The sequence below is a fragment of the Trichogramma pretiosum genome, unplaced genomic scaffold (genome assembly GCF_000599845.2).
Source record: "Trichogramma pretiosum strain Unisexual culture from Peru unplaced genomic scaffold, Tpre_2.0 scaffold25, whole genome shotgun sequence".
Lineage (NCBI taxonomy): Eukaryota > Metazoa > Arthropoda > Insecta > Hymenoptera > Trichogrammatidae > Trichogramma > Trichogramma pretiosum.
Genome location: NW_019641621.1, coordinates 1,193,793 through 1,208,355, shown reverse-complemented (window position 1 = coordinate 1,208,355; position 14,563 = coordinate 1,193,793). Strand labels below are relative to the sequence as shown.

The following is a 14,563-nucleotide window of genomic DNA, read 5'->3' as shown; positions in this document are numbered from 1 at the left end:
CCCGCGAGAGATCAACATTCGACGAGGAGGTTCATTGAGCTTTTTCGTTTATTTTGTGTTTGTTACACGAGCGCGCTCGATGATTTTTTCGTTATAATATGTGTTGGCTCCGATTAGAGATTCGATTAGACGTCGATTGTAATGAGATTCGTTCGCTGACTTGTATACCGGGTGCAACATCGATTTCATTCGTGGATGCGTGCCAACTCGTTTAACATACAAATTTCTCGCCCGTGTCCTCGATCGGATTTTACACAACTGTTTTCACTTTATATTAATAGGGTCAAACTTTTACATGATTCTAATCAGCAAAATATACATTTTTTAGGCATTTGAAAGTATTTCCTTTCACAACTTTTATTTTCGCTTGACAATAGAATCGTTTTCGTAGGATACAAAAAATATATCTCTCGGTACGCAGAGATCAAATATGTACAAAGTATTTACATACTTAAAATTAGTAATACAGACGACTATTATTTAAAGAAATCAGCGGCTCGCTGTCTCTGTGGTAAATTCAACAAATTATCTGTCAAAATAGGTGTTTGGATCTTTGCTCCAATTCCATGCCTATTCGATCCTGGAGTGTTCACTCTAGGAGTGTTCGGTGTCCTGATCCTTACTAGAGGAGACTTCATGGGAGTTCTTTGTGGAGATGGAGTTATAGGTACGCGTAGCTTCTGAGTTGCCAATCTTCTTGCAGCTGGTGATATACTATTCAGTCTGTCTATTGTTGATCTCGGAGACGGTCTGTAAAAAGAAAAATTATTTAATGAATATATTTGCTTACAAAACGATACATCAATGAGTCAAAGATATTTACGTTGCAAATGATTTTCTAGCAGCATCCAGAGCTTTCAATTTTTTATCTCTGTTTCTTTCTCCAGCTTTCTCTGCCAAACGCATGGCTATTTTTTCACGTTTTGGTGGTTCTGCTATTTTGAAAGAAGGTCCTTGACTCGCATGTAACAGAGGAGTATCTCCACCATCCAATCGGAAAGGAGTACCTTCGATTTGACCCCAAGTCATGATGGGACTGTCTGTTATTCCATCAGGCATTGGACTTGGTAACGGAGTACCTAATATAGAGTACCCGTTAACTCTAGGAGTATCGGTTCTAATTATTTCTTTTCCATCAACTCCAATTTTTCCATCGTTAGCTTTAGACTGGCATTTAGCAATCTCACTGATTGCTTCTTTATTTTGTTGTTCATTGAATGGATTATGTTTTAGTCTGGTACTTGTGTGAACTATTTCTTGCTTTTTTTTAGCAAGTTCAACTTGCTCTTCTAGAGTTAATTCAACTCCATCTGGTATGTACATAATGTAATTTTTATTTTTGTAGGCCCATGTATCAACGTTTGGCTTAATTGATTTTTGACTTGGACCATTTTCTATGGCTAAGGTTTGACTACTACCATTTTCAATTGCAAGAGCAGCCTCATTTTTATAAAGCCAAGCATTATTTAACCTGTGTTTTTTTTCATTTTCAGCAAGAATGTCTTCAAAGCTTGCATTATCTTCGCTTGTACTTACAGCCAAAAATTCATCCAATTTGAGCTTTTTTTCTTTCTTTTCAGATTTACAACTACTCGCATTGGACTGTCTGGATGCAATCGAGCAAGGCGTATCGCTAGTATTTTCACCATGAGCTGGAGTATCGAACGTTGCAGGACTGGGTAAACGTTCAGTTCTGGGTCCTCCAAAGCTATACTTTTCAAAGAGCTCTCTCATTTTTTTGACATCATTTTGTCCTTCTGCATCGAGAAATTCATTTTGAGCTCTGAGTTTTTCCAGGTCTGGAAAGAAGTCTCTTTCAATAATTTCTCCTATTTTTTCGATATAAGTGTCTTCGTCGTAAACCACTTTCTTTTTTCTCACTGCGCGACCAATAGGTGTTTTAAAAACTGACAGATCTTTCAGATTTTTCACTTTTTCAAGTGCAGCAGAGCCAGGTGTCATGCTCGGCGAGCTTGGTTCAGAGCTCAACGACGGCGAATACATGATGATTCTTCAAGTTTGTATCTTTCTGTTTTAAACTGCGAATGTCAACACACACGATTTCAATCGTTTTAAACGAGAATCAAGTTTTTTTTATCAAGAATATGCAACACTACGAAATACGCATTATCAATCACAACTCGCAACTAACCAAAACATAAGGGTTAATTTGTAATGCGTGGACTGTCGTCTGCTCGGTAAAGTCTACATTGCGCATCGAGTACTGCGCAAGACATGCGTCATTTAAATTTCAGGTTGTTCAATGAGTGGCGTTGCAGACCAGACTGCAGTAACATCTGTCATGTGATAATCAAAGGCATAACATTTCAATAAAATCAATAAAATGAATATAAAATGTAAATGTTACAATGAGTAAAATAATGTTTTTTAATAAATTGTAACATTCGATTGATTTTATAGTGCTATGTCATACAGACAAAAATATCATGTAAAATCGACCAAGTTTGAATAAATTAAAAATTGTTGTTTAAACTAAAATAAGTTTCTTTTTCAACCGATTTCAATTGAGCTTTATCCTTATTTCATTTTAGCTGCCTCAAATGGTTTTCAAGCGAAACAAGCATAAGATTTCTAGCATTATTTTGAAAAGAAAAATTGTTTGAAACTATTTTTGTTAAAAAAAAAAAAAAAAAAAAAAAAAAAAAAACACGGAGATCAAAGTGTAATGGTGATTTTTTAATTTCTCGATGCTCATACGGCACAATCGAGCGAAAATATCAAAAGTTATAAATGGATTTCCAAGCTTTATAACGCTGCGCCCATATAATACCGTTGACCAATAAACACACTTGCATCGGTCGATCGGCAGCAAAGTTATGAAAACGATTTTTGCCAGAAGTGCTTCAGTCTGCACATTGCATAAATCGCGAATACGTAAACAACGGCGCAGAGAGCCGTACATTCGTTGGTTTTTTTTTTTATTTCGAAACTCTCGTACTCGCGCACAAGAGCTTACTCGACTCGCCGAGCCAAAAACATGGCTCTCCTCTCCGTATCTTTACATTCGTGAGATTGAAAAAAAGTAAAGGCAAAAGAAAATCAATTTGCAATTGGACTCGCGAGTCGTCGTCTCTTGCAAGCTCCACGCGAGCTTTCGATGCATCGGGGAAAAGATGCAAATGGGCCCGATAAATGACAAACAAATTGAACGATGCGCCCACTCGACGCTCGAATGATTAATACATTACGGATCGATTAACTGGATGAAAAATCGTTTTTTAACAACTCGATAATACGCAACGACACGGAAAAGTGTATATAGGGATGGAGGAAGATGTCAATCGTCGCGTTCTCGTGTGCGTGGACTCGCACGCGTTACAACTTGAAAAAAGTTACAAAAGAAGAAAAAAATTCTCTTTTTCTCTCCGATGGCGTCTGTGCCGCGGGGCGAAGACAGACAATGAACGAACGAGCGTCTGCGCCTACGTACGCGAGGAAAAAAATTCCTCGGTCTCGAGCATAATTGCCCGTATATTCTTGTATTTATATCGATCATCCGCGTGAGCACACGTGCGCGTTGCTTATTATAAATAAAAAAATTAGGAGGACGTTAGCTCTAAAAATAAAATCTAATGAAGTCGTCTTTTTCATGGCAAAAGCTCCATGCGATATGCGTTTGCCGATTTTTTGCCTCGACAATTTTACCTTCGACTCTAATGCTTGTGGACGTCCCATGTGAGAATGTTCTGCCGGCCCAATGTTAAACCAGTATTGAACGTTCAAGCGCCGATATTGGCAATCGGTAACGTTCCGGTGTACCAACAATATTGGTTTGATAATCGCGATCTTACTTTGGGGACTGATATTGGTACGATACAGCTTACCGTTGTTTGCTCCTGACAAGCCGAGTAGGAGAATGCTGAGCTATAATTTTTTCAATCCATCAACAATAATAGAGCCCGAGTTTTAAAATGTTTGTACAAGAATATATTATTTTTTTAGTCAATAAAAGATAAATAAATTTATTAATATTTAAATAGCTTTATTTATAAAACTTATAACTTCGAAACTTCAAAATTCAATATTTCAGTTTAAGATAAACATTTTAACGAAAGAACATATAAATTATGCATTTAGCTTTCTCGAACGGCATTGTTCGCACTGCTCCGCTCTGTTCTGCCTCCTTCTCTGTCAGGAGCTCCAGAAAACCACCTGGATGTCTTCGACTTCACGATACTCTGGTCGATCCTATAATGATTTTCTATGACCACTGAAAAAATATTAAAAAAATTAAACGATTCAGCAACAATTACAAAAAATTGAGTTGAATTAAATTTTACCGCTTATGCATTTGTAAGTTTGCGTCATGCTGAAATTTTTTTTAGCGACGCCTCGCACCGGTTTCCCACATCCGCTGTACAATAGTTGAACTTTTTTTACTAATATTAGTTCCAAACATTTTTTTAGGGCAATTTTAAAATCAGTCTCTCCGTTGGCGATTCTTTGCAATCGCAACGTCTAAAAAATACAAATATAATATTGTGATTTACACCGAGAATTGTATATTAGGAAAACTAGTTTTTAAAAAAATGTTTGTCTTTACCAATGCATCTCTTTTTGCCGGATTATTTTTCAACTCGTCTTCAAATTGTACAAATGGTACCAAATCATCAAATGGCATCGCCGGAAGATCAAGCAGTTGTGGAGCGTTCAGAGTTTGCAGCTTAATGAACTCTTTTATATCGTACAAGATGCTTTCTTGCATTTTTTTAATGTTCTTTTTGATCCCCTTTTCTATCTCCTCGATATCTTTTTTTGTTGCGAAAATTTCTGGGTCCAAACGCATGCGTTTGCTTGAAGGCGGTTCACATGATGAGCTTTCCCGCGAGGACGTATTTTTTTTAAATTCAGGTGCACCTATGACAAATTTTATTTAAAAAACAATAAGCTCTAGAATAATCATTGAACATAAATTTACCTGAATTTGCATCGGCTTCTAAGCCAGCAAAAAACCCTGCAAGTGACGACTCATCGATAATGATTTGAGGAGGATCCACAACAACATTTTCTGCTCCATCTTCATCGTTGTCAGTAGAACTGATGTTCGCGGTTTCAAAGGATTTTCTTAATCGTTTGACTCCTTGCTCATGATTTTCTGAAAATCAATAAATCATGAATTGATTTTAAACGCCCGAAATTATCGTCTAAGGTTATAACTGAAAAAGCAAATATCGCATTGAAATGAAAAAATCACGAGTTGCGTGAAGCGCTCTAAATCTTTTTTTAACGATAGATTAATGAAGCGATTGATAATGAATTTGAAAATAACTTACTCGCTTCCTTAAGCACATCTACTTCATATCGAACCCATTTCGCTCCTGGTTTTTTTTCTTCTCGAATCCATTTTTCCAATTTTGGATAGTCTTTTTCGTCAGGATAAACGCAAAACCATCCCGAGTCTTCATAGCTTAGCCAAGAAACTGGTACTAGCTCGGTAGATTTTAATCCATTGGGATTTTCCCAATTTTTGAAAACTACGACAGCAAACTTACTATTTTCTTTCAGTGACATTTTCGCTTTGACGGTTAATGAACAACTGGGTTATGTAACATAAATGAATAACAAAACAGAAATCGTAGAAACAAACAAATCAGAAATAATATATACTTATTTCATCAACTGTATATCAATTATACAGCCGACGGAATATATTATTAACAGTGTACTGAATTTTACATATGTAATAATTCAAAAATATAAGTTTTGTTATCAATATTTAGTTTTATACATTTTTTCAATATATCATCGCACGAGTAAATATTTTCTTTTTTTGAGCTTTTTTTCACGAGATATACTCCTACAGCTGAAGATGCAATGGGGAAATCGAATGCGTTTTCAGTGTAAAATTTACTTGCTTTCATCTTGAGCTTTTTTTCTTCATAATAAAGCTCCTTTATTTCTAACAAATTTCCATTGCTTAATAAGACCACATTATCTGGTTTGATGCAGCGAATTATATTATCTTTGAACCGAAACTCCAGCAACTCACAATCTGTCTCTTCACTCGTTAAATATTTGGAAGAAGCTACGTTTTTTTTTAAGATTCGACTGAAAACGTACCGCTTGTCAATAAATTTTTTTCCCAATTGTTGCATTTCAAATAATCTCCGAGTAACTTGGCTGAGGGGATTATTAGGAGTCCTAATCAACTTGCTTATCTGGCCTAAACAGTTTTCAAAAGCGTAGGCTGAAAACGACGATAAAGGCAGACCAACATACTTGACATCAGCAGCCACATGATTTAAATTGTGAAAATTCATCACCTGCGAGCTTTTACCAAACATCGTCGGCATAATCTTAAAAAAACCTTTGAGCAATGTATCAGCAAAATCGGCGTATGTCAAAGCAAGCTGCTCGTTGAACAAAATTCGGCAGGCAACAAACAGTAGCAGTAAAAATTTATACATGGCTTTGGAAATAAATCTTTCAAACAACATGGGCAACGTGTAACATAAAAGAAAGCCGTATTGAGTGGCTTTCCAGTGAACATAATCTTTTAAGTTGAATTTTTTTCTCTGAAACTCTTGAGTCATCCCAAGTTCTATTTCTGCCAAAATCTCTTCTAAATGTTTCTTTTGCCTTGAATTTAGTTTTGTCCTTTTATTTCCATCAACGAATTTTTCGAAAATTGACTTCATAACCCCCAAATGAAACAAGTGCATGGGTTCCAAAAATACCTGCCTTACAGGGTCGAAGCCAGGAATCCTTACTAAAGGAGAAGTAACATCGGGTTTATGATGCTCGGGTTGACTTTTATTCAAAAACGAGTCTTTTGAACGCTCATTTTTACCAACGATATCGTATATGCGCCTCTTGTCTACACTTCTACCTTTTGTATCGCATCGCTCACAAGCATAAAATCCTCCGTGGCCTTTCACATACTTGATTGCAGCTCTCGCTGGTGTATCACAAGAAAATCCTTTTAAATTGAAAATATAATTTTTCGTAGGCGTTTTCAAACCGTTTGTAATAAGATGAGCAGCTTCGTTAACAAAATCATCTAATAAATCTTCCATAAATTTTGGTTTTGAATCTCCACAATATAAAGCTACTGCAGCAGGAGTACATGTAAATTCTCGGTGCAAAACTCGAATCAAAATCGGCCAAAATTGTTTGCTAGAGTTTTTGTAAGGACTCATACCATCTATATTAACTAGAAGCTCAATTTTTTCATCGTCGTATTCACTATTCTCTAGCATTAGTAACAAAATTTTTTCAATACCGAAGTATGTATATAATCCATTATTACCTTTCGCTGTCGGTACAATAATGACTGTGTTTGAACATTTTTTAGTTTTTAATAATGTTTCCGCTCGAAGAGGTAACTTTTCTTTGACTTGATCGTGAAGTAAATGCAACAATTCGGTTATTACTGAATTTCTCAAAGTAAATATGTTGTTCATTGCCCACATCTGAAGCTTTTCTTTGAGAGTCGAATTTTCAGAATAATTTTCTAAGTGCATCTGTATATAAATAAAAAAATTTACATTCATTTGCTATCAGAAATGTATAAATAAAGCTAAAAAATTAACCTCATTGTTGCTTTTTGATGACTCATCTTCTTCATTTAAACTTGAAGTTTGACTGCTACTTGACGAATCAAATGTAGTTGTTGAGCCTGCTGATTCGGAGCTTTCAACTCGGTCGTCATGTGCTTCTATACTTTCATGTTGATTATCCAAGATTTCTTCGGGCAGTTCATGTTGTAGTGGTGGCTCAAAAACACACGGCTCGTTAAACTTATTGCACGCAACTACTTCCTTCGATTCTTCACTACACAACGAACTATTTGTACTTGAGCACTTTTTTCTTTTTAAAGCTCTAAATTTTTTTACGTGATAGTAACTTGTGAACATTTTTTTTACTCAAGAGAAACTATCACTTTAACAAATTCTACAATGGGTTATGTTTATAAGTGTCATAGGATGCACGTGTTGTTTTGTTAACGAGAAACCCGAAGTTTGACGATAAAAAACTGGTAAACGATGTTGGTCGAGTAATTGTCAGTCAACATTGGCCCGTACTTTCATACCGATTTGGGAACAATACGTTGGGAATACTGGCATATTGTTGTATGGCGCCAGGTTTGAACCGATATCGGACCAGTCGGTCAATACTGAATATTCTCACATGGGGTTGTTTATTATATAGCGATCGAAAATCAATAAAAATGCGACTATCATGGGTCGATGTCACATCCAATCGATACATTATACGACTCGTTCGATCTAGTGTACTTAGACAAGCCGAACGCGATCGTGAAATCCGATGCGCCGAATTGCTATACGGACGCGTGGCACGCGTCAATTATGTATATATTTATACAGTCTAAGAGTCGAGCGATGAGCATGACCAGAAAAAAAAGACTCTTCGAAGGGATAACAGCGTCGATGAGTGAAGCGGCGGATGATACAAAAAAAAAAAAAGAAGAAAAAAAGAAAAGATCTAGTAAACCCGAGCGAGTGTCGGAGGTGCGATTTGACGAGCCAAGTATATACACGCGCACGAGCGATCTGCCCGGAGCTCTCGTCATAACATAACTTAGTCAAAGGAAGAGAGAGAAAAAAAATAGAAGGAGAAGAAGCGCAAATGGCCCAAAATGCGACGACGAATACGCGCGTCTCGATGTATATACGAAAAAAAGGAGCAAAACACGAGAGGAGTCGAGCTGCAAGTTCAAATGCACGAGCGAATAGCCAAAGGTATTATACGACGCGTAAAGTGCGTAAATAATAAAAGAGGCCACGACAGAGTGATTAAAAGTGCGAGGTGAAAAATAAACAGAAAAAAAAGTCGAGAGATCCAAAGAGAGACGAAGTGGTATACCGAGACGTTGCGTACGTAAAAATTTTCGCATGAAGAAAGAGAGAGTAGAGAGCCTGGAATCTGTAAATCTGTCATTGAGAACGTATTAAAGCAGAATTGCCAGCATCACACGCGCATCTTATAAGTGTATATACCTCTCGCACCCTCGCTATATTATAACTTATGTATTATTATTATATATCTCCGAGCCGGATAGTGGAGCTAATAAAGCTTCCAGTGCGAGACGACTCGGACGATCGTTTCTCAACATTGCATTCTCGCAATTGAAACTTTATGCATATTGAGAAAATTGTAAGTTCGCGATAACTATGGTACTCGCGTATATAAACTTTTTTGACCGGTTCAAAACTCAAACTCTAAAAACGAGTCACAATGCGGTACTTCAGATATATATCAGCACGCGATCAATCAAATTTCATTGGAAAAGGATGCTCGTAACTACGCGTGAAAAAGAATCCGATACTCGTGTAAGTGACGTTCGGTGGTGTCCCACTGATTAATGTCTTTCAATACGCAACGAGTACCGAGAGCCCAAATTTAGAATAGTCGATAATTAATTGGCCAGATGATGGTTGCGGCTCGTCAACTACTAGCGGCGGTTTAGAATATTATGATAAATCGAGCGATCTTCACGTGGTGTGGCCACGGTGGTAAGGAGCTCGGCTCGAGACGTGGAAACTGGACGTGGAATTTCACGCGTGATATACGATTCGAGTATAATGTTTCCGGTTTCGTAGCCGCGAGCTCGATACGATAATTTGAAAATTTTGCAAGCATTGGTTTTGATTTTCGGCGATTTTTTTTTCGCATTATATATGGTAATATACAGCGTCGAACCAACTTCGGAGCAGCTGCGATATCTTTCTCTTTCTTGGATCTTTGAAAGCTGCAAGCACGTATTCTCTCCCTCTCTCTCTTTCTATACCGCACGAGCTGAGTGAGATGCCAAAACGATGCTCTGCTGCCCGCGACGATGATGTTTTTAGAGTTGCTTGTATAGCGTTTGCCACTTTATATTACTTGGAAGCGCTTGAATAAATAAATTATTTACGATAGCTCTCGAGCGAACATTGCAACGCTTCCGACGTGCCATTATTATAAACATTTCCGAAACTCGTCTGATTTTTATATGCAAAAATTGCGAACCCAAAATTCAATCGTACGATAGTTTTGAAATGTATACCATCGGGTCGATAATCTTATATCAATAGCGATTCGGTGCAAAATGTGCAGGTCGGAAAATCTGAAACACATCCGCTACATTGACTCCAGCAAGAGCTGCTGCTGGGCTATATTAACGATCAGTGGGCGAAGATGCAAAAGATTGCCGGTGTATATAGTTCCACGTGTACATTATATATAGCTGCTGCTGTTATAGCCGTATATACGAGCGGCGGCGAAGCGCTGACGGATTCACGGCGAGCGCGTGTGTACTTGCTCAGCCTTTAAAAAGCTCTCTCTCGAAATATGCCTCTTTTTACTTCCCTTATAGTCTTTGGCTCGCACTTGCCATACTCTTCTCTCTCTCTCTTTAATAGCATAAAAGCAAAGTAGGAAATCCTCGGCGGAGAGTTGCCGTTGCCGTACTCTCGGATTTTATGAGCGATGAAGTGTTGAAAGTCGTAAGCGCGAGCCCGAGTATATAGCTCGACAGACTTCGACGTTTGCTTTAGAGAAGCTCTCGACTCTCTATACGCTCGGGCGAATTTATTATAACGCAGTGGGCTGCCTTCGTATTATTTCAAGTGTGTTTTGACTTTGATCGCTCGTTCTTTTGAAATATTTCTACCAGCTATATAGCTTATTTAATAAATTAACTGCGCTTTGGGCAAATTGTATTTATTATAAACATCGCGCGGGACGACATATGCGATCGCGACGAATTGGCAAGCGATTTATATTCGAGAGACTGAGGTCTCAAGCTGGTGCCGCGGCAGGCGGATCGTGTATACGTCAATTTGTCGAAAATATAGAGCGAATATAGGTGCAAAGGTGAGATATGCGTCAATTGTTCATCGATGACTTTTTTTGTACGTTTGGGCTAAATTAGACGGAAGCCAAAGTTCAGCGGTCGATCCACGAGAGATTTTTGATCGGAGCATACCGTAATTGCCGTTGATATAGAAATGTTCGACGTTATTAATGGACTAATAACTAGAAAAATGATCGTTCAAAACGTTATAAAATACATGACCATTGATGGATTTTTTTTGCGAATTCTCTTTTCCGAACGTGTTATAAATATTAATTGCATTTTGAATTACCCGAAAATGACAATTCAAGTGTTCTGAAACGTTTAGACCAGTTTTCAGCGACTTTGAGTACGATAATCCCACTTTAAACCTCTACCGCTAGATGGCTAGTACCTTTGAATGTATAAATCTGCAAGTGGCAAAGTCAAATTACTTGTATAAGTCAACTGCTTGCGTCAGCTCAATTATCAACCCATATTGATATGTTTCTGCTACCTGGCTAAACCAATTATTTATTGTGTATGGCTAGTGATAGCATGGGCGCCTGAACTACTACAAAATATGTACAAATTTAAAAGTCGTGCTCCGCGCGTATTTGTATCTACCTCCGCAATAATGACATATTATAAAACTAAAATTAACATTAGCCATGTCTCATCAGACGATCTAGAGAAATATCACTCGATTGATGCTTGAGCAGATACTTGCATTACGAGCTTAAAAAGTACAAAACTTGACTCTTCCGATTCTCTAGTTGGCCAAAAACTAGCTCAAAAAAATGTCAATCATTTCGACTGCGGGGTAAGATATCGTAGCGCGATGATACATAGGCGCGCGAGCAAACGGAGTCGAAAGCCGCTAACGAACGTTGCAGAGGCTATATATTACGTATGCGCGGCCAATTAGTCGATGCCTCGTATTTGCGAGAGAGATCGGCTGCTGCGTGCACTACATATTATATATTATGCCTCTCTTGGAGCAGAGGCGCGTAACATCGCTCATTATAATTCGTGCAGCTCATACACGTGTGTATTTTCTTCTTCTTCTTCTTTTTCATTTCTCGCTCGTTCACGCGCTCGAGACACAAGAAGCGCCCCATATATATGGGGCAAATTTCCTGAAGTGTCCTAGCGCTCTGCCGCACGGCATTTTTTGGCCGAATCACTCAATTTCTAACTCGCTGTAAAAGTATCAAAACGCCCCTCAAAAAAATAACTAACTAATGATTTTGATAGGAAATTTCCTCAGCTTTCTGATGGCGAGGTCTGATTTTCCGGAATTTTCCATTTTCCCCTCGGAAAATGCAAGTAAACATTCAAACTCGAATATCTCGAAAAACGCCACTTTTTTTGTGTTTTTTATTGTTTCAATCGAAAGATGAGGTCTTTTTACATCGGACATGGTAGTTTTCAGAGTGTATTTTTGATGAAAACTAAGGAAAATACGAGAGGTTTTAGTTAGCGCTCGGCCGCTCAGCGCGATTTCGAGCCTTGCGCGGCTCGCTGTAACTTGTAACTCTCTCTTATGACATTGTGATTTGGCTGGAAAAATTATTAAACATATAGTTTCGATAGGAAATTTTGTCAGCTTTCTCATGGTGCAGTCGGATCTTTCGATAATTTTCATTTTCACCAAAAAAAATGGACTTCAAGGTCTATTTTCTACTTTTTCTAATGAATATGTGAATTATCGAAAAATCCGACTGCGCCATGAGAAAGCTGACAAAATTTCCTATCGAAACTATATGTTTAATAATTTTTCTAGCCAAATCATAATGTCATAAGAGCGAGTTACATGTTACAGCGAGCCGCGCAAGGCTCGAAATCGCGCTGAGCGGCCGAGCGCTAACTAAAACCTCCCGTATTTTCCTTAGTTTTCATCAAAAATACACTCTGAAAACTACCATGTCCGATGTAAAAAGACCTCATCTTTCGATTGAAACAATAAAAAACGCAAAAAAAGTGGCGTTTTTCGAGATATTCGAGTTTGAATGTTTACTTGCATTTTCCGAGGGGAAAATGGAAAATTCCGGAAAATCAGACCTCGCCATCAGAAAGCTGAGGAAATTTCCTATCAAAATCATTAGTTAATTATTTTTTTGAGGGGCGTTTTGATACTTTTACAGCGAGTTAGAAATTGAGTGATTCGGCCAAAAAATGACATGCGGCAGAGCGCTAGGACACTTCAGGAAATTTGCCCCATATATAATGCAGCTATGTGCGCGACTCATTTGTCGAGTCGCTTTGATCTGCGACGACGACGACGACGACGAACGCCGGAAAATTGGGTAGATTTATCGTGGCGTCGGCGGACTGTGCTCGCGTGGCGCTACGATATTATCGTATTTTTTTTTTATTTTGACACGCGACGAAATAATAACGTCGAAGATGCGCGCGTATGTATATAATTATACTCCGCGTGAACCGCGTGGCTGGAACCTGATTAAATCGAGCGAGATGCATTTTTGTTGCTGATGCCAGCGCGTCTTACTTTTGCCAATTTCATCGCTTGGTAAATGTGTGTGTGTATGAAAACCTTGAGAGCCGAAACGAGCTTGCGTCGGCACCTTAAATTGCGATGAAGAAATCGATGAAATATTTTTTCCTCCCACTTCTGTATGACTTTGATCAAAGAGAGGTAAACCTCGATCGCGCACGATATATAAGCTCTCCGATTATTCGTAATCTTGCCATACTCGGTTTTACGTTGTGGCCAAGGTAGGGTACATAAATTCGATAAAAATTAAAGCCAGCACTCGACGCTTTGTCGGGATAATTTGTCGGGAGATAAGTCTCACTTTCGACCAATCGTAGAATCAAACGGGGAGGGCGCGTAGTAGCAACACAACTGTGAAGTTCACGGATTATAGATCGGACAAAAGCTCCGAGGCCGAGAATCGAGCGGTCGCGATCTGTCGTCGAAACGTCGAGAGAATAAGCATACGCTTCAAAGTGCCAATGGGTGGTCCGCTCGTAAAACTCCGAGACACGTTCGGTCGAAGCTTTCCAGGCGCGAGCGAGTATGTGTATATACTCGCGCGCATATGATCGCGGTGTAAGTTCGAGACGGTTGAACGAATAAAGTACGCGATTTACTATGCGTTTCGATCGCGGGAAATACTCGAGTGGGCGCGTGTGAAAACAAAACTCGGGCAATTGGTAATCTTTCCGATCGTCGTCGTCGGGGGTGTGCACTCGGCAAATTGAAAGGGAGGACACTTAACACTTCCCAAACGATTAATACATAGAATTGCGTGCCAACGAAGATTCGCCTACATATATATAAGCAGGCTCGAAAGGATATGTCGCGCACGAAGACAAATTTCATACATAAAGTCTCGAACGCCCTTTCTTTTTTGCGCGCCAAAAGGCTTTAGGAGATACGCGATCGTAAAATATCGCGATCTCTCTAGCATCGGAAGCTGCTGCTGCCGCTGTCGTTCGAAGAAAGCTTCCTGCGCGGCTTGTGCTGCATGTGCGATCGTTTTCGTAACGAATAAAAAAAAAAAGAAGTTGCATTTCTGTATACTCGTCGCATCAGCAGCAGCAGCAGCGAAAAGAATCGTGTGTGTAGATTTTACGAGCGTATTAACGGCCGTCACGCCGCGAGTCGATCGTTGCAGTCCGCCCTACTATAGCTGTAGCGTCAGTGTCTCGATGTTATTACACACGTGTGCACTCGTATACATAGTTTTTATATATATTATACGTTTAAATGCGAACGAAAAGTAGTGCACTGAGAAA

General features: G+C 38.7%; 2 protein-coding genes across 2 annotated transcripts; both read right to left on the bottom strand.

The window, feature by feature from the left end:
- Window positions 1-135: 135 nt before the first annotated feature.
- Window positions 136-2,323, bottom strand: LOC106654240 (protein DGCR14 homolog). The gene is made up of 2 exons (XM_014374018.2): window positions 824-2,323; window positions 136-750 (listed from the first exon to the last, which is right to left on the bottom strand). The coding sequence occupies exons 1-2, from the start codon at window positions 2,002-2,004 to the stop codon at window positions 477-479; spliced, it is 1,455 nt and encodes a 484-aa protein (XP_014229504.1). The 5' UTR covers window positions 2,005-2,323; the 3' UTR covers window positions 136-476.
- Window positions 2,324-4,094: 1,771 nt separating this feature from the next.
- On the bottom strand, window positions 4,095-7,877 carry LOC106654063. The gene is made up of 7 exons (XM_023458885.1): window positions 7,554-7,877; window positions 6,082-7,484; window positions 5,295-5,557; window positions 4,940-5,116; window positions 4,565-4,878; window positions 4,302-4,479; window positions 4,095-4,231 (listed from the first exon to the last, which is right to left on the bottom strand). The coding sequence occupies exons 1-7, from the start codon at window positions 7,875-7,877 to the stop codon at window positions 4,095-4,097; spliced, it is 2,796 nt and encodes a 931-aa protein (XP_023314653.1).
- Between the last annotated feature and the right edge of the window lie 6,686 nt (window positions 7,878-14,563).